The 24,872-nt window shown below is 39.3% G+C and overlaps 1 protein-coding gene across 1 annotated transcript in view; it reads right to left on the minus strand.

The window, feature by feature from the left end:
• LOC122807520 (collagen alpha-1(VII) chain-like) overlaps nt 1–24,872 on the minus strand; it is a gene marked incomplete at its 3' end in the record, with an annotated part of 926,266 nt that overhangs the window by 259,029 nt on the left and 642,365 nt on the right. Inside the window, exons 16-17 of the mRNA XM_044078445.1 lie at nt 22,777–22,923; nt 20,993–21,121 (exon numbers count right to left, since the gene is read on the minus strand). Of these exons, the coding sequence (XP_043934380.1) occupies nt 20,993–21,121; nt 22,777–22,923 (276 nt within the window). The remainder of the gene's footprint in view (nt 1–20,992; nt 21,122–22,776; nt 22,924–24,872) is intronic.

Here is a 24,872-nt window from a genome sequence, read left to right on the forward strand (position 1 = left end):
TAGTAGAGGTAGGAACAGACTTAAGTGTGAAACGTATGGAATTGATTTGGGCCTGAGGTGGTGGTGGGGTGTTAGAGGAAGTGATGTTGTTTAAGAGTTTGAGTACTGAGGAGGTGAAATAGTTGTTAAAGCTGGAGGCTATGTCCAGGTCTGTACCTGTTATATTGGGTCCAGGAGTGGTACTTCTTCAGGGCTGTAGGATGTTATTTATTGTTGCCCATAATTTTTGCGGTTTGGCATTGTGTTTTTTTTTGTTGAGTGATACAGTAATTTTGTTTATCAAGCTTAACCTGCTTTTTTGCTTTGTTTTGGAGCTCGTGAAAGGTTTGCCTAGCTGCGGGTGATCTGGTGTGGTGCCAGGTTTGCCAGGTTTTATCCCTGGCTCTAAGTAGGGTTTTTGTGGTTTTCTGGAGCCAAGGGGTGAGGTTGCTATGTATCCTGATAATTTTTAAGAGGACTAGTTGGTTGAGAATATTTAGGAATGTGGAGCTGAAGTAATCAACTGCTTTGTCTAATGAAAAGGTTTTGATGGGAGACCAGTTGCAATCTTGCAAGACTCTTATGAAGTGGTCTCTAGGAAAATTTTTGTTAGAGCGGGTTTGTAGAAGGGAGGGAGAGTTAATTATTTTAAGTTTTTGCCTAAGGATAAAAGTGGGGCTGTGGTTGCTCAGCGAGTTTGTTAGGGTGCCACAGTGATGGACAATATTTGGTTGATTTGTGAGGATCCAATCAACTATAGATTCTCTTTTTGTGGCCTTATCAATGTGTGTGGGAGTATCTACAAGTTGGGTGAAGTTATATAGGTTAATGTGGTGGGTGGGGGTGGAAGAATGGATGGAGTTCCAGTCAATGTTTACATCACCTAGCACGATAGTTTCTTGAGGGAAGGCATATGAGGCCCAGTGAAGTATGGATTCTAGAGTGGTTAGGTTGTCACCCGGGGGTATATAGATACCCAGCAGGTTTAGGTGCTTATGTCGGTTAAGGGACAGCTTTGCAAATAGAGTCTCTGCATTGTTGAAATTGGGGGAATCTTTTTGAAGGAGTTGGAATTGTAGGTTAGTTCTGTGAAGTAAAGCTAAGCCTCCACCTCTTTTATGTAGCCGGTCTGCCCTGAGAATGTTATACCCAGGCGGGGTATAAAAAAAATACGGCAGGGTATAAAAATAACTTATACTAAAGAAAAAATAATACAACTAAAGGGAAAAGCCCACACCTTTTACCCCTTAGTGTAGAGGGACTCAACTAGTCAAGTTACAGAGGGAAAATTAATATTGTGTGTCACAGTCCAATTGGTCAAGATACAAATTACAGAGGTGGTCAATATAGAGAGGCTGGTCTTCCATTGAATACATGTGGTGCATGTCCATTCTATGAAAATTAGGTGAACTTAAAGAGATGTTCAATGTAGGGAGGTGGTCAACTATGGAGGTTCTACTGTACATGTTGATTTGGCTGAAGTATCCAGCAGTTTATGGAAAGTATGACAAATGTGCCAGGCTGCTTTTGCCCAGTCACCTTTTATTTAAACATACTTTCACACACTTGCTCTACTTATATAATATAGTTGAGAGGTTAGTTAGGATAGGACTCACAGTTTATGACTTACAGCTTTTTAAAACAAGAATTAGCCTTTTATATATTTAGATATGACAACACTGAAAAAGAAGTTCAGTACTTACCATAATGTTCCATGTGTGTTGTCCATCTTGTCCTTTATTCTCACTGATGGGTCGGATCCAATGTGTTGGATCCATCTCAGCCTGTACCAAAGATTGAGCACTTCAGCAAAGCTCATGAATTACCTTCCCTACCCACAATGCAGTTCCCCAGTTTCCTCAGATCTTGTTTGCCCTAACAGAAATTATAAGGATAGCAGCAAATGCTTAATTACATAAGAATTATGAATATAATAATTATGAGAGTAGAAGTTAGTATTTCTGAGGCTATGTAAATCCATAAATCCCATATCTACTTGGTCTCCCAGGGGATCTGGAAGGGGGCATGGAGGGTGGGCTGTAAGAATAAAGAATGAGATGACAACACACATGGAACGTTATGGTAAGTACATGGCTTCTTTATGTGCTGTTGTCAGTCTCACCTTTATTCTCACTGATAGGACCACGTTCCAAAGCAACCTGACTCTTGGGTAGCTTATGGGAGTATATTCCTCAGAACCATAGAACCAAAGGAGGCTCTACTCCTGAAGACAAAATCCACTTTGTAATGAATAATAATAGTATGAGGTTTTGCTCATGTAGCTGCAGCACAGATGCTATCCATGGGTAACATTGCTTGGAGAGCTGTAGAAGTAGCTACTGATCTGTTGGAATGAGCTTTAACAGGGAATGGAAGAGCTCTATTGTTAGCACTGTAGATGTAGGATATAAAAAGGTGAATCATCTAGATAAAGTAACTTTTGAAACTGGCCGACCTTTCCTAGTGTTGGAGTAAGATATAAAAATCTGATCTGATTTCCTAAGTTCTGCAGTTTTGTGTAAGTAGAAATGTAATTGTCTGTGAACATCTAGAAGATGTAGTGAATATTCTCCCTTGTTTTGGAAATTTGGGAAGAAAACTGGCAACTCAGTAGATTGGTTGAGTTTACTTTCCCATACAAACTTTGCAAGAAAGGAGGGATTAGTGCATAAAGAAACTCTGTCTTTATGGAAAACTAGTTATGGGGGCTTAGCAGACAAAGCTTGAAGTTAGTGGAAGAGGAAAAATGCACTCCAATGGCAGACAAAGTCTTACCCTCTTGTTCATACTGGGTTAGCATTTCTTTAACTTTAGGCCCAAAGAGAGAGAAGCCATCCAAGGGAGCATTTGACTTAAAGGGCTCCTTGAAATTGCAAAGGTACATCCAAGCTTGAAGCTTGTCTCATAACAGAGATTCCTGAACCTGCCACCTTACTCACTCCATCTGCTGCATATGAGATGAGTCTCATGTATGAGTTGACCACTGAACTGAGACTAGCCAGCTGTGCATTGACCTTGTTTGCCACTGCATCAGCTATAGCTCCCTGGAGAGAGTCTAACAGTTCTTTCAACAGGTCTCTCTGAAGTATGGTGAAGTGAGTAAGGTAATTCAGTGATTGTAATGTAAAGGCCGCTGAAGAGAAGATGCACTTCCCATACCTATCCATGGTCCTAGAATCCTTATTAGGAGGCTGGATAGCAGAACTGGTTTCAGAAAGTTCCTTTTTTTGTGGCAGACACCACACCATGGCATCAACTGCTACACCTTTAGTAAGTAAGGATTGGCCCTTGGGGGTTGTAATATATTTGTTTGGCCTCCTAGGAGTGGGTTCTATGGAATCTGGGGACTCTCATGCATTTCAAGAGATTAACTAAATAAGCTCATCGAAAGGTAGTGTCACCCAAGAAGTCAAAGAGCAAGATCCAAAGGTCTTCAGGTATACCAACTTCTTGGCCAAAAGGGGAGTAGGACTGCCAGTCACCTCTCCATTTCAAAATTTCTAGGATGTCTCCAAAGGAGACATCTTCAGGAAGTGACCATGGGGACCCTTGTGCTTCATCAAGGTAAGTATCTGAAGTGATAGTCTCTTCTGGGAAGTCTAGATGCTTCCATTTGCTTGATCTCTTCCGAGGGACTTAATCACTGGGAGAGTCTGGAGAAGTTTCAGAAGAGGGGGAAGTTCTCTGGGGAACATCCTGAGGCCTTGGATTTATGCGGCCCTGTGGATGGGGATGAGGAGGTACAGAAACCTGTGCAGACAAGGGAGGAAGCTCCAAGGAGGACTAAGCCTTAGACAGGGGAACAGTCATTACCCTCCTAACTACAAAAGCACTCCACCCCTGCTCCGAAGAACTGCCCAGAGCCGACAATGTGGATGTCGGAGCTGAAGGAGCCTGCAGACCAGGGGACAGAAGCTCCAAAGAAGAGGTGGGAGCTGGACCCATCCAAGCCGAGGCCCTGAGAGATATATTCGGATATGAGAAGATCTGAGCCGACTCCGAGGACCCAACCAGTGTGTGTCAGCTCCCAGAGGTCTCCTGCTCTGACTGGATGGAGACACTTGGGGCAGACACCAGATCTGAGGAGTCAACATGTCCTGGACCCAATACAGACACCAGTTGGATGACAGAGTCTTCTGGCTCTGAAAGCAAAGATCAGATCAGAGGAGGTGTAGGCGCCGAAGGGGGAAGATGAGACTGATCTAACTCCTTTGGCCTCAGATCCAAAAGCAGCTTGGCCAAGGCAGGTGTCTTGAGAAGCCTCTGCACCACTCTATCCAAATCTTTAGCTAAGAGGCTCCTAGCTGACCTTAAAGATAGAGTTGGGGACCTGGATTTGGCTAAGAATAGTAAAGGAAGCCGAGAAGTAATCAGCTCCAAAGAAGGAGATTGGCTCCGATAGCAATATTCTGCAAGTAATGGGTCTTTTGGAGCCAAAGGAGGAGTAGAAGTATTCAGAGCCAAAGACTGTGTCTGCTCCGAGGAAGTCCCTGCTCTGGTGGTTGATGCCTGCTCCATAGGTGCTGCAGGAGCAGACTCTTTATGTAACTTGGCCTTCACCTCTGAGGCAGATTTTGGAGCCAAAGAAGGCTGTTTTCCCACCCTCTCTGATTTGTCTGATTTTGGACAGGAGGGATCTACAGAAATAGCCTCAGAGAAAGGGGTTTTCAATAACCCCTTCAAAATCAATTTGCTTTTGCATTCCATAAGTGCCCTCTGGTTAAAGGCATGGCATATGATATAGAACTCCTGCAAATGAAGAGGCCCCAAACAGTATACACATAAGGTGTGAGAATCACTGAGGGGCATCATTTTGCTACACTTTTCACATTTTGTAAAGCCCAAAGGTTTGCTGTCTTTCTGGGGCATACTGACTAACAAAAGGTAATCAAAGATATACAGCAATAATAAGAAAAAGCTCATCTTTTTTTTATAAAACAGTCAGAACAACCATAAACACTAGGGGAAGGGAGAGAGAGGGGTAAGTCCTCTAACATAAATGGACTTGATTAAGTACTCGAATAACTACTCTCTAACTCAAATGAGCACTTAATCGACAAGGAAGAGGAGGAAAGCTATAAAGACTAGCTGTGGAAAAGGGGAAGGAAGAAAGTAAAGAAATACCCTCTAACTTAAGCAGGTATAAGTTAGATACCCTCTACGTTAAATGGATGCTAACGACAAGGGAAAAAGATAGTTAAAAATTAGAATACTCACAGTTAACAAGGGAAGGTATAAAGAAATTTAATTATGTTTATCCAAAAATATTAATTACTATAGAATGAAACGTAATATAAAGAAAAGACATAACCCAGAGCTTGTTAGAAGTATCCTACTCACAGACCAACAAACAAGATCTGAGGAAGTTGGGAAACTGCATTGTGGATAGGGAAGGGAGCCCAAGAGCTTTGCTGAAGTGCTCGAGCTTTGGTACAGGCCCACACAGACCTGACACATCAGATCCAACCCATAAGTGAGAATAAAGGTGAGACTGACGAAAGCACATCAACTGCTTCCATTCTGGAACTTGCTGTTCTAAGTTACTCATCTGTGGATAAATCTTTAACTTTTAGGTCATAGATTCACAGGTAAGTAGCAGGCAAGCTGCCCGTGTGGGCCATTTAAGCCTAGCCAATTTCTATGTTTGTGCTCAAATTAACCTATTACATTTGGCTAAAGTTATGTTTCTATAGTTGCTGCTTGCCTTTGCCTCTTACATTGTTTTAGTGTTTATCAGTTTGGCTAGATGTTATATTTTTCAAGGCATATATTGACAAATCAAGACCAAACAATGGAAATGGAAAACATAAGCATATAAATATAAACTTTGACAGCAGAAAACAACTGCTTGTTATAACTAGTGCCTCCTTCTAGGCCATCCAACATCTTACTAACCTGCTTCTGCTTTGTCTAGCAGTACCTTAGATCTGTCCCATGTATTACTGGATGCTCTTACTGCTTTGAACATACTTCCTCATCATGACTGTCCTCTCCTCTCTCTTTTGGAAAATGAAACATGCATTGCACCTGAATGTAGTTCTTAAAGTTTCAACACATTGGGTCACAAGTAAAACAAGAATACTTGTATGATATCTATAATTCACAAAGTCTTTGACATTTTAACTTGTAATACAGCTAAAACATTACATATCCTATTCACTCCTATCTTTCACATTCTTTCATAAGAAACCAAAAAGTATGCTTCCCCATTGAGGACTAAGGCTTCCTGTCTTATTGACCAAAACCCCAAATTGCTTTTATGAGGTTTGAAATTCATCATAGGACATCCCTGGTTATGATAACATGGTGGGGATTTTTTTCTTGTGAAGTTGAAGAATCACTGGAATTTATATCATATGATCAAGCAAACCCTGAGCTGATATGTTTAAGCTCAAAGTAGACACTGCTTTTATAATTACGTTTATGTCTCCAGAAAGGTGTAGCAAGTCTTATAACTAATATTATGATCTAAAGAAAAGTTCAAATTTGCAGGAAGAATGTACGGGATTGCACAGGACTCTTGGGATTGTATAAGACTTACTTACGTAACTGCTAATGGATGTCAACATAGAAGCTGGGATGCATGCAGTATTCCAGAGTATTTTTGCAGTTTACTTTAGGCTTGCAATTTGGTGTTTATATATCATGTGCTCTATTACTGTCAGGGTAAGACAAGAACAGTATGACAAAAATGTTACAGGTGCTGAATAGATTAAGACATCAGTGTTTCAAGTTAAAACAAATGTAAAACAATGGTGGCAAGTCTGAAATAGATCACATTCCAACATCAGAGGAACTTACGGGACTGAAGCATGATACAGAAAAATAGAAGTTCTACAAATGTCAAAGGTATAACAAAAGGCTTTGAAGCTGCCCACCCCTCTTGTAAACTTGCATTTGGATACTACTCCTGGGCCCATCTCATTTGCTCAATCAAAAAAAAAACTGCACTTTATTCATCTGCTTTTACTGTATTTGTGTTTCTTCCTACTTTATTACTTTATTTTGCTTTTGCATCATCTTAAAAGTACTTAATTGTATTTATTACTGCTTGGTGTAACTATCATTCTAAGCCTTTTGGTTTAAGCACTTGGGCTTCAGACCAGTTGTTTTACATTAAGAAGGTTTGTGGCCTGCACTGTTGTGTCAGGACTGGCAGCTTACATCCTTCTAAGTTGGGAACTGCTGATTGAAGGCTCAGTGTCTGTTATTCTAAAAGTGTGTTAGTTCTGGTTTAAGCACATGGGCTTCAGGCCAGTTATTTTACATTAATAAGGTTTGTGGTTTGCACTCTTGTGGGAGGAGAGGCTGGACTCTGCCCTTCTGAGCTGGGAATTTCTGGTTAAAGGCTTATAGTGCCTGCATATTTGAACTGTTTCTTACTGAAATTGGTGTGCCTTGTTTGCTGTAGCATAGACTAGATCCAGGCCTGCTGAATCTAGCTTTGTTTGTATAACTTGAGCACTAAGCCAGGCCTTCTTAAAAGTATTCAGTTGTATTTATTACTGCTCAGTAGTAACCTGATTAAAGTGTAGCTATCATTCTAAGCCTTTTGGTTTAAGCACTTGGGCTTCAGACCAGTTGTTTTACATTAAGAAGGTTTGTGGTCTGCACTGTTGTGGCAGGACAGGTAGCTTACAGCCTTCTAAGCTGGGAACTGCTGATTAAAGGCTCAGTGTCTGTTATTCTAAAAGTGTATTAGTTCTGGTTTAAGTACTTGGGCTTCAGGCCAGTCATTTTACATTAAGGTTTATGGTCTGCACTCTTGTGGGAGGAGAGGCTGGAATCTGCCCTTCTGAGCTGGGGATTTCTGGTTAGAAGCTTTTGGTGCCTGCATATTTGTACTGTTTCTTACTGAAATTGGTGTGCCTTGTTTGCTGTTGCATAAAATAGATTCAGGCCTGCTGAATCTAGCTTTGTTTGTATAACTTGAGCACTAATCCAGGCCTTCTTTTTTGGAGAAGGTTCCCCTGCACCCCAGCAGCAGGAGTGTGCAGTTAGAACTTGTCTGATTGAAGACTACAGGAACAGGGCTCAGTTTTGAGATTTTTTACTGGTTAATTTGTTTAAAAGCCTTTTCTGATTGCTTGTAGTCATATAAAGCTGTTTAAGTGTATTTTTTACTCTTTGTAGTAGTTTAAAGCTATTTTAAGTGTATTTTTTTATTATTTTTGTCTTATCTTTTCAAAAAAAATGTTTTCTTGTTTCCCTCCTTTCTAAGCTTGTATAGTCAAGTTTTCAGGCTGGTGCTGAATTCAGGGCTGTGATACTAGTTTCTGAGTTGCCCATACCTTACTTGGATAGAAGGAGGTTTCTCTGTTCACCTGTGAGAGGGAGCTTTGAGCAGCCATCTGTCCCTGGAGGAGTGGTTCCAGCCCAGAAGTTAGTAGTTTATAGGCCATTTTGGGCTAATTTCTATCTCTTTCATTTCCCTGCTGTAAAAACCGCATTTGCACTGTTTTGCACATCTGGGCAGTGCTGATTAGCTAGGGCTAAATTATTCCCGGCTCCACCAAGTCTCCTCTTCAGTTTTTCCCTTGAAAGTAGTCTAACCCTCAACCTAAGCACTTAAAAGCATCCTACAGTCCAGTACTTGCTCAGACCTAATAGCAAGCACTAATATACACCGGCACTTGATTGCCCAGCAGGGCAAGGCTCATTATTCACCCCTCACCAACCAAGTGACTAAGCAGCTACTATTCAGGCATGACCAAAGGGCAAGTTCAGGTATACTCTCCAGTCCAGCTGGTGAACCTGGGTATTCTGAGGCAATGTTACAACTGCCTCATGTACACAGACAACCCTCTCATCCTACCACAAAACATTAACATATATGAGAGATGCAATTATATAGCTAAATTGAAGGCTAAGCTCTCTCCACCCAAGACTGGAACAGGCAGACATGAGGAGAAGGTTAACACTTGCACCACACCTCCAGCCTCACATAGACATACTAAACCAGCACTGGCAAAAAATACACATAAATACACAAAATCATACTCACAGGCTCTAAATAAAAACCTGCAAATGCATCAGAGACCTCCAAAGCAGACACCCAAAAAACCTGCACCTCCCGTCACAAACCAGACAACACACAAAACACAAAATCAATGTGCGCACAATCACAGCCCTTAAGGCGAAATAACATACCTAACACACTAGTAATAGGCAACTCTATAGTCAGGCACACTGAAGTCCCACTCACTAGGCTGGACAAGGAACAGGTTACTGTTAGCTGCCTGTCGGGAGCCAGAATTCACCACATAACACAAGCACTCAGGTCACTCCAGAACAAGTACAAATATGACTCTGTCATTGTTCATGTTGGTGTGAATGACCTGAGATGTACCTCCCTGGACTACATGAAAAGAGACATGGAAGAGCTCTCTGATCATGTAGCCCAGGTGGCTATGACCCTGACCCTGAGTAGCACCCTGCCCCCACAAAGAATTATACCGCAGTATAAAGAAAAAATTATCAATTTCAACAATTGGCTAAGCTTCTGGTGTCATTCAAAGGGGATCCAGTGTCTGTCAGCCTGGGACGACATGCTTGACAAGCCTCATTGCTTTGCAAGAGATGGCTTGCACCTGTCACCTCTAGGCTTTCGAATACTGGCTGAGGCTCTTGCTGCCCCCATAGTGCCTTTTTTAGGCAAGGATCAAAAGTCAAACCCACCTCCATAAACAGCACAAATAAAAAATGAGGGTTGTGCTACTCAATGCCAGGAGTTTAAATCTCAAAATGCATGCACTCAAAGCACTCCTCAGTATGGAGAATGTCGATATCTGTGCAGTAACTGAAACCTGGTTCAAAGCTCCACAGAGAACCCCAGCACTACTGTGCTACAACTCATACCACACATTTTGGCCACAGAACATGGACCGAAACACAAAAGGAGGGGGTGTATCCATATTCATTAAGGATCCCTACACCTCCAGGTTAGTGGCGCAGCATGATACCTCTGAGTTCATCCATGTGCAACTAACATTGGGCAAATCTGCAATGTAAATTGTGGCCTGCTACAGATTACCCTCCATGACCCAGGACCACCACTCCGCCTTTCTGGAGACACTGAAGGTGAAGACATGAAGGTCCTACTGAACACCCTGATATTGGGCGATTTCAATTACCCTACTGTTAACTGGGAAAACTACTCAAGTACAAACTCCCATGTCCAGCGCTTCCTGTAATTTATGCCCTGGATCAGCTGGTAAACTCCCCTACCAGAGGTGAAAACATATTGGACCTGGTCATCATCAACATGGGCGACAGGTGTTCCGCACCGGAGGCCAACCCGTCACTGGTTAGATCAGACCATAAACTAATCACTCTGGATTTCTACACCACACCACACCACCCCCAACCAAGGAAACCACAGTGAAAAACTTTTCTGTAGCAAACTTCACCTTACTTAAGACAAAAGTGGTAAGTTTCACAGCCCCCACGCTAAAGGATAACAGTGTCCAAGATGCAGGAACCTTTACAAATGCACTCTATGAGCACCTACAAGGATGCATGGATCGTGCCATCCCTAGCAAAACCAAGACTCACTCCCCTACAAGAAGGAAACCAGTCTGGTGGACCGCTGCCATAAACAGGTTATACAATAGAAGGAGGAAACTAGTTCAGAAAAAAAGCAAATCCCAAGAAGGAAAGACATCCCTGATCAGTATTAGTAAGAAACTAAAGTCCCTCATAAAATCATCCAAGGCTAACTTCAAAATAAAAATAGCTAAGGATTCGAAAGATAACCACAAAGCGTTCTTTAGCTATGTCAAGAATCTAAGTGGCAACTCGCAGATATGCTCTGAGCTAGTGCAAAATAGCACAAAATACACTGAACCTACTGATATTGCCAACATCCTGGCAGATAGATTCAGGCAAATTTCACCCCTCTCTCACCCCCAAAAGGGCCCACAATACTGAAAAAGTGTAGTGTCCCAGAAATCACAGACACACAGGTGAAAACGGCCCTTTCAAAAGCCAAAAGCACAGCATCAATGGGGCCAGATGGTGTCCCAGGCTGTGTCTTGCATGAACTACAGAACGAACTAACCCCCCACCTAAACACACTGTTCAACCTCAGCATCTCCACAGGCTATGTGCCGATAGAATGGTGCACAGCAACGGTTATTCTGCTCCACAAAGAAGGGGCCACAACTGACCCTGGTAACTATCGCCCCATAAGCCTGACTAGCCTGGTCTGCACGGCTATGGAGTGCATCATCATGGAACTCATTAACAAAGACATTGGGAACCTCTAAACACTTGACCTGACCCAGTTAGGCTTTTTTAAGGGCAGATCATGCCTATTAAACCTGGTTGACTTCTTCAAGAAAGTCACCAAGGCCATAGATGAGGGGAAGGTGGTTTACACAGCCTACCTTGACCTCACCAAGGCTTTTGACACCATTCCCTACTCGGGAATTATAGAAAAACTCACCAGCCTGAACATAAAATCCTACGTCACGAGATGAGTTGCCAACTGGCTTACAGACAGAACTCACACGGTAAGAATAGTGGGCTCCAAGACAGACTCTAAACCAGTCACAAGTGGTGTCCTTCAATGCTCGGTCCTGGGACCCCTACTGTTTGGCATATACTTCTCAGAAGTATAGGCAAATACAGGAGGACTATGGCTAACCAAGTTCGCCAATGACTGCAAACTGGGAGCCATAACTGACTCTCCAGCTGACACTGACATTTTCCAAAAGGGCCTTACTTGAGACGGACACCTGGTGAGTCAAGCTAAATGCCAAAAAATACTTAGTCATCCCATTTGGGAAAAACAAAACACCCATGAATTACCACATAGGTGGCAGCCCCCTTAATACAGAAGAGGTAATAAGAGATCTGGGAACCCAGGTAGATAGTAATCTCTCCTTTGACAATCATATTGCCAAAGTAGTTAGGAAATCCTTCTATGTAGCCCATCTAATTACTAAAGGATTCACATCTAGAAATAAAGAGGTTATAGTGCCCCTCTACTTGTCACTCATCAGACCCATCATAGCGTACAATGCCCCATTTGGGATGTACCTCACAAGACACTTCCAACAGCTGGAAAGACCACAAAAGTACCTCACCAAGAGGATTACTGGCCTCAAACATATGTCCTATGCAGCCCGACTAGAAAAACTCTGGCTGTACTCAGCAGCATATCGCTTACGCAGAGGTGATCTCTGCCTAACTTGCAAAGCCATGTCCAACTCAGAATTGATGGACATGCTCCACCTAAAGAAATCCAAGCCACTGTGAGCCACTCACTCTAGTGAGCTAAACCTCGCCACAACAATAAATACAACATGCTGGAGGGATAGATTCCTGTCACAGAGACTCCCCATGCTTTGGAACAAAATTCCTAGCTACATTAGGCAGAGCCCCTCACTAACACTCTTCAAGAGAAACCTTGACGAGCGGATGGGTAACAGAAAATACACCCCTAGGATCACTTCATTGGCTCTTCTTGACAGAGACTCAGTTCATTAATCAATGGGGTGGCGAAAGCTGACACACTCTGGCTAGGCTTATAAATGCCTAGTACCTACCTATGAATCTAAAAGCAAGTATTACAGAGGGTTTTATGGATAATGTGGTATCTTGCAGAGATAATATCTACTATATGTCCTTCTATATCATTGTTGCAGTATTCTACAGAGAAGGGATATCCCGCCCAGGGAAGCCCGATACTCGGCCAGTATGCAAAAGTCCAAAGAAGATCTTGTATGTGCCGTACGTCACATTTATGCTCCCCGCACAGAACATAGGGCATAAAAGGGGCATACAATATGGAACTACCTGGAACTTTTTTGCTGCCAGTTCAAACACCGTTTTTGCTAGTTGGTCTAAGTGCCTTGTTGCTGTACTGAATATTTAGCAACACCAGATAAATGCCCCGTTGGGGTTGGGATTTTATTTTACTACCTTTTTATTTATTTATTAATTTTTTTTTTTTTTACTTTTAAGGTCAAACGATTTCTTAAAGGTCTTGTGCATATTAGGCCTGCAGAAAACCCATTCCTTCACTTTGGGACCTTAATTTTGTTTTGGAAAAATTGACTCCTTTTGAGCCTGCAGATTCTGCTTCTTTGCAACATTGTACCTGTAAGACTGCTTTGTTTCTGGCCCTTACTTCTGCTCAGAGGGTTTCTGAGCTCCAGGCTCTTATGGCTATTCTTTCTTTTTGTTTTTTTTTTGTTTTTTCCACAGGGACAGAGTGTCCCTTTGTAATCCTTTTCTTATGCCCAAGGTAGTAAATGAGTTGCATTCTCCTCAGTTTGCTAGTAAGAGGGTCCTGCATACCTTGGATTTGCACAGACAGCTCACGTACTATTTGCATAAAACTAGGACATAAACATTATCTAATTAGATAATTTTATATATATATATATATATATATATATATATATATATATATATATATATTTGTGTGTGTGTGTGTATAATAAATATATATTATCTAATTAGATAATTATATATATATATATATATATATATATATATATATATATATATATCATAAAACATATAGTATAAATATATATTTAAATTAGTAGTAGGTGTGTGTGTGTGTGTGTGTGTGTGTGTGTGTGTGTGTGTGTGTGTGTGTGTGTGTGCGCGAGCAAGTGAGTGGTACAAATGAACTATCATGGCAGGGATAACCACCCGGCAGTGTAGACCTTGGTTCAAGATGATTGTCACTGTTGACGTGACCACCCGACCACATGTGCAAAATGGGAAAAAGGGGTTGAGGATGGATGGCTGGCTGGATGGATGGATATATTTTAATTAGATAATATTTATGGTTAGATACATATGTGTTTTTTTTTCTTGTATCTATCTAGTTAACTCTTTTTTAGGCTTTATTGCATTAGTTAGACGAAAGTGATTTTAGTTAGAAGTCAGTCTTTTTTTTTTTATATGTATGTTATTCTTTTCTTAATACCTGATCTTGGAATGTGGGTTGCAAACAGATATGTAATGTTTTCATTAACTGGGATTTAGTTTGCTGTAATCAGTAGTAGTGTGTGGGGTGGGTACTTGCTGTTCTTAAATGCACTTTTACGCCCTTGTTTATATTGTTTGCCTGGAACAGTCTGGTATAAAATTAAACAATACATATATTTTCCACACCTACTTCTAAGTGTATAAAAGCTGATATGTTTAACACTGTAAAGCACTTCTGATTTTTTTTTTGTTACTGAAGATCGCTTGTCTGTGACTCATAAAAGGCTTGTTGCTTTGGAACACTACCTGGGTTTCATGATTTTTGGAATTATTATGACTGAGGTCATCAATGAAGTTTTAACACTACTAGTTTTTCTGTTTTTTTAGTTCTTCCTCAACACTCATATGTTGGTGAGGTTGAAACTATTCAGACTCCCTGTGCTTATTGTTTTTTTTTTTTGTTTTTTATGATTTCTGAAAATCAATACACATTAAAGAAATCGCTTCATTAAATATTTTTTATTTTACCACTGGGCTTTGCTTGTGGTTGTTTCCACTGTGCCATTATAGAGTTCTTGACACATTAAAGAAAGACTGGAGAAAAAAACAGCTGAGACAAACTAAAAAAGATGACTAGATTTACAAGCTAGCAATAAATTAATAAAATCAGCAGACAGTTTGCAGCATGAAGCTGAAAAAGTAGGTGAAACAGCTATAAATAAGGTTGTTCATTATTTATGGAGAAGAATGAAAGTGGTACAGCTGGAATTTCAGAGATTTGTACAAAGCAAATGCATCAAAGTTCAAGGAGGCCAAATAAGAGTAATTTATTTATTTATTATTTTATTTATTTTACATTTGTTGACCGGGATAGTCTGACTGAGCTGAATAGCCCTTTTTCAGCAGAGGCCTGGGGAGAAAAGCTCCACAAAGCATTTCAATAAAGTTTAAACATAAGCAATTAACAAAAAGGATTCAAAGTAATTAATTACAATAAAAGTAAGTATGGAAGCTGCATGACAAAATCAATACAGTTTTATCAACTGAACAAGAAGTAAAGACACATAGTATAATTTACTGTTACTGTACATCAAGTTTGAGGGAAGGAGGTGAGAGATGTGTGTTTAAATAGCGGTGTAAAGAGGTTACCATTCATAGTGGAGATCCAAGGTCCAAGAGAGGTAGGGAAGCCTAGGCAGAGCTAAGAGGTGACCATGCGAGATATGTGTTTAAATATTAGTGTAATTGTTATAACCAATACTATTACACAAAAACTGAAACTGTGAGAACTGTTAATAGTCAAGACTTGCAGACAAGCTCCTTTTTTATGACTCCAGGCAGAGTTGTGTGGCAAGAAGAGATGTTCAAAAAGGAATCAAATTCTAGAGAGAATATTCATATTAAGTAGTGCAAGAGCTGGAAGACTAATGAAGAAACTAGCCAGATATATGTATGGTTTGAGACTCAGTCATGTCACTAAAAACTAAAAAGCTGCACTCATTGAAATGTTAACTGATTTGAACAAACACACTGATTTGATGTAAATAGCTCATGATCCTGTTAGTGTATAGTTAAGGATCATTAAAATGATCAGTGTAAGTAATGTACACTTCAATGAATATTTATAAAATAGCATATTGTATAATGTGAAAAAATAGTGGTGTAGCACATGAGGTGTATATATGTTTAAATATGCCAAGGCCTAATTACAGTAAGCTGTCTGTCATTCAGTACATTCTTTTCCACATAGTCAGAATAGTTATCTAATGGGAGCTGGAAGTATATTTAGTGTATCTGCTTTGTTTACTGTGCTTTCTGACATGCACCCTTAACACCCATCCAAATGTTGCACCTAGATCAACTAAATTGTAATCAGGTCTTTAATCTTATAATCCATAGAGCCAGCCATTTTTTATTTTTTAATTTAATGTACAACCAAATGAGACAAGCCCAACATTTATTCTGGCTAGATTACTGAACAGAGAATTACTTGTTTTAATGGGAGACCTTCTGGCTGATCAGATAACCAAATGTTCACTATTAGAAGTGCCAGGATGCTGGGAATGGAGACTTTGAAGGCAATTCTAAATGTGGTACACTGAAGTGGCCCACCACCTGATCCTTGCAGAGGTCGAAATGTACACATTCTAGGTAACATAATATTACACAGAAAGACAGATCTTATAAAGAGCTGTTTAATTCTGCAGGTGAAGTACAGTAGAGGCCACATTGTATCATCTTTGTTAGACATTTGATGTCCTAAAGCCTTTTGATAAGTCAGAAGAGGGTTTTGCTGGTTAATTTACCTTTATCCATCTTCAATAAAATGAAGCTTGCGACAAATACTGTGACAGCGTTAGACTGCTCTGGTCTTTCCCATGACCAGGATTATGTTTGATAAAACTCCTACTGTAGTTTGGGATAGGCTGAATGCTGGAAAAGGCAGTTTTTCAGGAGGTTTAGACAGTGGTAAGTGAAATAAGACAGGGTGGGGGACTAAGCAATTGAGATAACCCTTGTTTACAGGAGGGCATTGTTGAATTAGCAGTACCCCAAAATAGGTATCATGTTAAACCATTGATAGCAGGAATGGTCAAAAGCTTAAGATGGAAAGAAAGGGCCAAAGCACAAAAATATTCTTTTGTCTGTACTTTGCTTGATGCATGGCTAGGAGGGACATTAACATGTTGATGCTTGAATTTGCATGCAGAGACTTTGGTAATGCCTGTTTAGTCAATGATGATTTGACTGTTATCGAGTATGTCCAGTTGACCACTTTTTAGAACCCTTCAGATCTCTTTAGAATTCCATAATAATCTAATTTGACATGTATTTTTTAATAATCATCTTTTGTTTTAGTACCAACCTATGAACCTATAATCATCTTTTGTTTTGGCTATTGTTTTCTCAGACAGATTTCAAACACTACAAAGTTGTCCCCAGCAAGAATATGTGTTGAATCATGAAATTCTTCCCAGATCACATCTATGTTATAAATGTCTGACATTAACCAAAGTGTTAGTGCATGCTTTTATACATTTCATTATAGCAGGGAAAAAATATTTTCAACCAGTAACAGTGTACTGAAAGTGTACTCATCTGCTGTGCTAGAAAAAACCCTAATACATAACGTAGAGCAAGTCAGTTCATGCTGGCACTCAAAGTAAAGGCGGCTTGTAGTTTTACTTCAGGGAGTGATATGGGAAGATAACACTGGAATCTTTTTCACATTGTTTGCTTAGAAACTGAAGGTGAAAGAAAAATGGGGTCATAAACTACTGAGCCTAAAAGAGAATGTTAGGAAGTATGTTGGCTCAGTCAGGTGAGGTGAAGACCGGCTAAGAGATGGCTAATCTGGCACTGCTTAGCACATCATCAAGGGTTATTTAATTTTGTAGATCCCAGTGCAGCACAAAAGTATTTTATCTACTGATAAAAAGGATTATGTAGATTAGTAGTCTGCATTTGATGGAAGTGACAGATGGGCTATAGAGCACATGGACTATTAATGTGAGCTACCTACCAATGAACAGGTGAGCCAATCTGGTTCGTGATCAGACTTGTTTAGTGACCATACAGTTAGGCTAATCAGAATTTGCCTTGCCCCCACTTGAGTCTTACTGTCATCCCCCCACATAAAGCCTGTCTCTTTATTACTTGTTATCCACAACTTCTTCTCTGGTTGATAAAAAATATACATGACCTGTGTGTAAAACTAAAGGGACTAAAAACATTTTAACTGCTTGTATCTTGCTATCCATAGCCATACAACAGAGCTTCCAATTTCTCAGTTTTTGTATTATCTTTTGTTTAGTTTCTTATCACATATCCTTAGCTGTCACACCAGAATCCCTTTTAATCTATATTCCCAAGTGCTTCATTTTATCATGTCCCCATAAATATGGATATTGCTGAACTGATTTGTGTGTGAGTACATAATTGACACCTATTGCCTTTGTTTCAGTTTCAATAATTTTGTATCCTGAAAAGATTTGAAACTGCCTCAAAATGTTCCACAACACTGAAATGTCCTTTTCTGGTTTTATCAGGTATAAAATAATATCATCTGCAAACAGAGACAGCTTTTCTTGACTACCATATCAAATATATCCTTGAATTTCTGTGTCTCTTATTTTCTTTGGCAATGGTTCTAAACATAGTGTAAATAACAAAGGGGAAAGAGGACACCCCTGCCTGGTTCCATCTTACTCTGTCAAATGCTTTCTCTGCATCAAGACCCACCAAAAACAGTGGTATTTTCTTATTTTCAGCTTCCCTCTGAATCATCAATGTTCTTTTAATGCTGTCAAACATTTGCCTCCCTCCACAAAACCACAATGATCCATATCTATCAATTTTGGCATCACCTTTGCTATTCTTTTAGCTATTATAGGCCACAAAGACTTATAGATATATATATATATACATATATATATATATATATATATATATATATATATAGATATATATAGTCATGGTTTAGGAGTGAAATGGGTCTGTACAAAGCTGGATCCGATGGATCTTTACCCTCTTCAGATATTACAGCCACCACCACTTTCTTCCAGTATATTGGTGTGTCTTCGCCTCTTAAAATACTGTTAAACAAAACCTTTCAGATCTTTATCAGTTTTTTCCGTCCTAGCTTCCAAACTTCCACAGGAATACCATCTATTTCTGTGGATTTTCCTTTGGATTGGTTATACATCACCATTTTTATCTCATCTCATCCTATCCTAACTGCTAGTAACTGAGCCTCTTCGAACTCTAACCTTGGCATATTTAATTCTTCCATAAACATTTCCATTTATACCTTTTCTTTATCTCATTTCTCTGCTTTATACAGACTTCCATAAAATTTCCAAAACATTTGTAGCACCTCTACAGGATCTCCTGTTATCTTCATGTTTATAAGCTCCCTAAGCTTGGCGACAACCTCATCTACTTTCTGTTGCCTGAGTAGTTGCATTAAAAGTTTTTGTGCTCAGGAGTTACTATCAAAAAACAGTTGCTTAACAGCAATCTTAATAAACTCATGCATATTATCGAGGTAATCCTTTATTTTTTGCTTGACATTCTGCAACTACTCCTGTTCTTGTTCTAACATTTGAGTTTTTTGGTATGTTCATCTCAGGGTTTTAGTTGACAATATTGTGGTCATCAGTAGCATGACAGTGAGCTGATCCACAACAAATAATTTTTGAGGCTGCTGCTATTACTAGATCAGTACAGTAAAATAATGCAAATGCCTTAGTTTTTGTTCCTAACCAACCTTGTGGCTGTAGATGCTCAACTAAATGTTGACAACTGTCATTGCTTTAGTTCCAGTTAGTCCCACTGATAAACCTTTGGATATGATACTAACAAGAAAATATATGTTTCTTCGTTTGCTTGCAATATCGTTTAAGGAGTATGGTGTCCTATGTAACACATGGGTTTGTTTTATTACAACAAAAGTTGAAACAAAACACATTTCTGTGCACTCCTGAAAAGCAAATTATGACTGCTGCAAAACCACTCCTGATATGAGACTTCAGCAGTAGTGAGCTGTGCTGTTATATCTCCTTTAACCTGTTCACAATGCATTGCAAATGAATGCACGTCTGGCATGACTGGGGTATTTTACTCTGCAAATTTAGAGCAGCTGATATTAAATATTATTTTACAATTTACCCTTTTAATTAATTCTGCCATTATTAATAATACTGACTTACATGTCTTGTTATATGCTGATGACTTGTTATTCAGTTTTATTGACCACTTGTATGCAATGAGTCAAGATAGTTATTTCCAGGATCTACTCAAAACTACTGACCACTGGATCTCTCAAATGGGATTAAACATTTAACTTCAACAATACTAAATTCATTATTTTTGATGTGAAAGAAATACATCAGTCCTAGACAACCAGTGTGCGGGTTTGACCCAAGACAAAGACGTCTCCCCTAAAATATCCAGATGCTTAAATGTCTAGGCATAGGATTCAAGCCATTCTTTCCTTTAATCCTCATGTGGACAAATGGCAGGCCATGTTCTCTTTCATTATGGGAATTGATTAAATATCAGTAACATACTGACAAAATAAACAAGACTCACAATAGGAAGAGGAGTAGTCATTCCCACTCTCCTCTACTCTCTATCTCTGCTAGGTCTCTATTGGGTAACCAAAACATCCAGGCTGCTTTAAACAAAACTGGAAACTTCATGTTTCAGCCATACTGAATGCAACCCTTTCAAGGTCAGGCTTGCTGCTATAAAAGTCCAAAAAGTCTTGCTGCTTACTTGCACTTTGATATACAAGTTGCTGAACCTTGATCATTGCTTTGATAATTCAGAAACATCAAATTTTATATGAATTTTAAATCACTCTGCATATCCATAACCTTTCTGTTCGGGTGGCCTAATGGTTAAGGTGTTTGCCTTACAAACACAAGGTGCAGGGTTTGAGTCTCACAAGGGATAATTGGCTAGGCTTACAATGGCTTGCAAGGGCAGTTAGCCTAGTACTAACCTATGAACCATATGATACTGATTAATACACTGAACTGTTATTATAAGATAACATTCAACCTATGACGCCACCGTATGCAAATGAGGGCCAGCCAACATCAAGAGCAGTCTTACTTGTAGCAAATTTGCTTTTACAATGAAAAAACTCTTTGATTGCTAAGACTGAATGTAAATGAGCAAATGGAATTACACAGGCTCACCTTGAATGCCCTCGGTTGCACCTTTGAATTCCTTAAGTAACATACACTATATGCCAATTCATACTTTGTTCCATTACCCAAACTGCACCTTTACAGCTGGTGACAATCTGGTAAATATTCCTCCTGTCATCAATTCACTGACTTCATTTTTGGGGATATTACTTCACAGAAGTGTTTTGTCTTACTGTTTTGCCATGTACCCTACTGCTTACTGTATTTTATAGACTGCTCATTAGGTGATATTGTAAGTAGGATGTGGCTGAAAAATGGGCCACTGTCATCCAGGCCCCAAAATACTCAATAAAACAAACAAAGCAAAAAAACAAAAAAAAAAACTTGGATTCACTTTTACATACCTTCAGTACTTCTGATGACAAATTTGTATTGTGTTGCTCCAGGGACTCCAGTCCATGTCAACTGGATCCGACCACCTCTTACATCCAGTACTCGGATGTCACTAACAGTGTCTATTGTAACAGTTTTTGCTGCCAAAAAATAATACACATTAAAATATTGTTAGATTTAAGCACACAAATAATCCATTATATATTTTTTTATTTCTTACTAGATACAGCAGTTTACATCATGCAAATTAAGCCATAAGTGTTGGACACTAGATACAGGGAAGAATTGGGCTATCTGTACATGGTGTGTGTGTGTGTGTGTGTGTGTGTGTGTGTGTGTGTGTGTGTGTGTGTGTGTGTGTGAGTGAGTGAGTGAGTGTGTGTGTGTGTGTGTGTGTGTGTGTGTGTGTGTGTGTGTGTGTGTGTGTGTATATATGAGTGTGTGCGTGTCTTTTGATGGGACTGTATTCATATACCATAATGCATCTAGATTACAAAGCTATTCCAAATGGTGGAACACTGTAAAAATATGTTTACATGATCTGTTTTTAAAATGTTAAATGTACTTAGTCCATGGTGGAGAACTCCTTCCTTCAAATAAAGGAACTGTCTGTTGCATAATGCCAACGTTTTATGTGATAAATGGAACTATAGTGGTGTGTGCATTAAAAGAAGCAGCATGTGTAAATGAGAATGTCAAAAGGTCTTGTATTCACCATGTTGTTCTGCCTTTTACATAGTGTACATTTGGAAAACTATGCTGATACGAAGTTTCCAATATCATGCGTAGGAATGAGTACTGGAACTGTACCAATCAGACTGAATACCAAGGTTTGGATGCAAGTCAGCATTAAACATGTGCCTGGTGCTGCATACTTAAGCCATTACCAGTGCAAATGATTTATTTTTGGCAGCTTCCTTCATACCAAGCCATTTCGAATGGTGGAACCCCACTGTATTAATTAATGCTCATATCTGCAGAATCTTTGCCATGTGGACCTGATTTGGTGCTTATGTGAAGTACTTTAAAGGTGAAGCAAATTAATACTAACCAGACATAGACTTAGTATTGTGTGATCACCCCATAATAGCAAACTGCAACACAGCCCATTGTTTTACAGATAGTGATTAGATATCATCTACAGCTAGTGACTACTGTTTAATACTTATGACATGAAATTATCACTTTTATACAAGAGGAATTCATGCTGAAAGTGTAAGGACACTTACTGCCTACAAAATCAGGTTTATTTATTATGAGCTTATGTGCCTGTAAAAATCTTCATAACTCAATACACTGTGGTAACTGTAATTAATAACAGGTATAACTGCTCATTATTTGGGCTTACTAACTTTTTGGAAAGTCAAGCCTTGTGGCTAACTGCACTAAGACGGCTAGGAAGCAGGAACTGTGGTGATAGGGTAGACTTGTATTTTCATTCTTTTTTTTGAGTATTACTGAATCATTTTTTGCAATATTTAGATGCAAATTAGAAAGCATCATATATATTTGTGCATTACCAATTTTACTGTCATTTGTTTCTATGAACAAAAGTAGCCAAATCAAAATTGTCAGTTGCCCTGAATAAAGAGTGGTGGTCCTAAAGGAAAGTGGCAACCTGTAGTCAGAAGCCAATTCTCCAGGCATGTCAAAAACCATGCTTCTGGGTTGGTGAAAGAAGATCCTCAGGGACAACATATCCAATGGGAAAACATAACCTCTACATTTTCTGCCTGTGCTGATGGGTTTGGGTGGGGGAGTCTTTTAATCATACAGCTGGGAGGCTGTAACTTACCTGTTCTGATAGTAATGGGTACAGGGCTGCCTTCTCTGCCATCAATCAAAGCTGAGATTCTGATGTTATAGACAATGCCTTCTTTTAAATTTTCAACATCAAAGGTATTCCGGTCACCTGGTATGAGTTCTGTTACTTCAGAATCATCTGCAGAGGAAATGTATATAAGCTGCTGTGAGAACTAAATCACTGAAATCTAGTTTAAAATAACATATACAAAGTATTGGGGCAAACTTATCTACCCATGCCATGGTTACAAGATAAGTTGCATTGATGCAAGGCAATTACCCTTTACCATCCCTTTTACAATTGCCTGATATCTGTTTGATACAGTCTTGAATTCTGTTTTAGAATGTATTACCTGCTCAAGAAGGTTATTTTGAACCATTGCTGCTCCTTCTGTCACAAAAAATAACTCACACTGACCACTGCCAGTGTTGTATAGGGATAACGTCCTGAATATGGCCCAGAAACCTGAGCTCAGCTAATGTTCTAATATAAACATGAAAAATAAAGATCAAGGCTACCTGACAAATGTACAGATAAAGGATGTTTCAAGCACAGCACTTACAATTTCGGTGCTAATGAAAAAATAACTGCCCCCCCTGGCATAGTAGCTCTTATAGCAGACCGAAATGCTACCACCACCAGCAGAATTCTTTCTATAGCTGTGAACAGAGGTATAAACAGGTACTCATATCATGTTTTAGGGTAGGTAAAAATGTCAATTATACCATGACCCCCCCAAAACGTGCACGCTGATTGGCCAGCGTGCCCGTTGTAAATCGAGATATACTAATGGAAAAAGGTCCGGTTGCCCGGACTTTTTCCATTAGTATGTTAAAGGGTTTAACATAGCGAGACAGCTAAAATAAACGGAGATCTCTGTTGCTTATTTTAGCTGTCTCACTATGTTAAACCCATTTAACATAGCGAGACAGTGCTTGTTAACGGAGAAAGAAGATCTCGCTATGTTAAATGAATTTAACATAGCGAGACAGTTAAAATAAGCAACAGAGATGTCCGTTGCTTATTTTAAAACTGTCTCGCTATGTTAAACTCATTTAACATACTGATGTACGCCGCGCAGGCGCAGTACATCAGAACAGCGGATGCCAGACATCTGCGGAAGGGCAGTAAACAGGCATTATACTATGCCATTATTTAAGAAAAGTAACAGTTTCTTTTCTTAAATAATGTCATAAATGCCAATAACCACTTCTGGGGTAACCCACGGTTTGCTTTGTTTGGTCCCGGCTGGCCGCCTCGGGACCAAACCACACCCACGGTAATTGCCGTTTATATTACACCCAGCGTCTATTTGCTATACTTCCTCCTCACAAAAAAAATAAATAAATAATTGTAAATGCATTCATTCATTTTTAAGGTTAAGACCACTTTGAAGATCCACAGTAGCATTACATATACACTTGGATTAAAGCAGAAAAATGTACATACCTAAAAATAATTCAATGCCTTTTTTAAAATGGAAACATATGTCTTAACTGTCTTGTGACAAGTGTGTATCATCTCTGGCATAAATAAAATCTTAACTGTTCCAAACAATTTCCCACAAACAATTTATAATACTATACAGTGTGCAGTGATAGGTATTAAATGGCATATAACCACACATCCCAGTAGAGAAAATTGTTTCAGTCTCATTCAATATTGCTGCATTCCACAACCAGAATAAATCACTAAACCTCAGACTAAAATCTCAGTCATAAAGAATTTTCAAATATTTTTCTAGCCAATGCTTCAATGCTTTAAGCACGTTTATACTTTACATTATGAAAGCAGAGGTTTTCTCCATGTACTCTCAATAACACATTAGACAAGTTCAGAAAATTTAAGAATTTTGTACAAGATACATTTCAAACTAACTAAAATATTAACTTGTTCATAAATCATGTTGTTATCATCTGGAAAATACCATTTATGTCAGGTTTAAAAATTTCATGCATATGTAAACAGAGGGAGACTCTTCTCCAGCAAAGTACCCTGCACCTTCTGGCATCCGCTTTAACACAGGTTCTGTGAGAGTGAAATGTAAATACACAATTTTCCTCAATCTAAAGTTTTGTGAAAAAGGG

This window comes from Protopterus annectens, chromosome 7.part1, assembly GCF_019279795.1.
Source record: "Protopterus annectens isolate FY-2018-M chromosome 7.part1, PAN1.0, whole genome shotgun sequence".
Taxonomy (NCBI): domain Eukaryota; kingdom Metazoa; phylum Chordata; order Ceratodontiformes; family Protopteridae; genus Protopterus; species Protopterus annectens.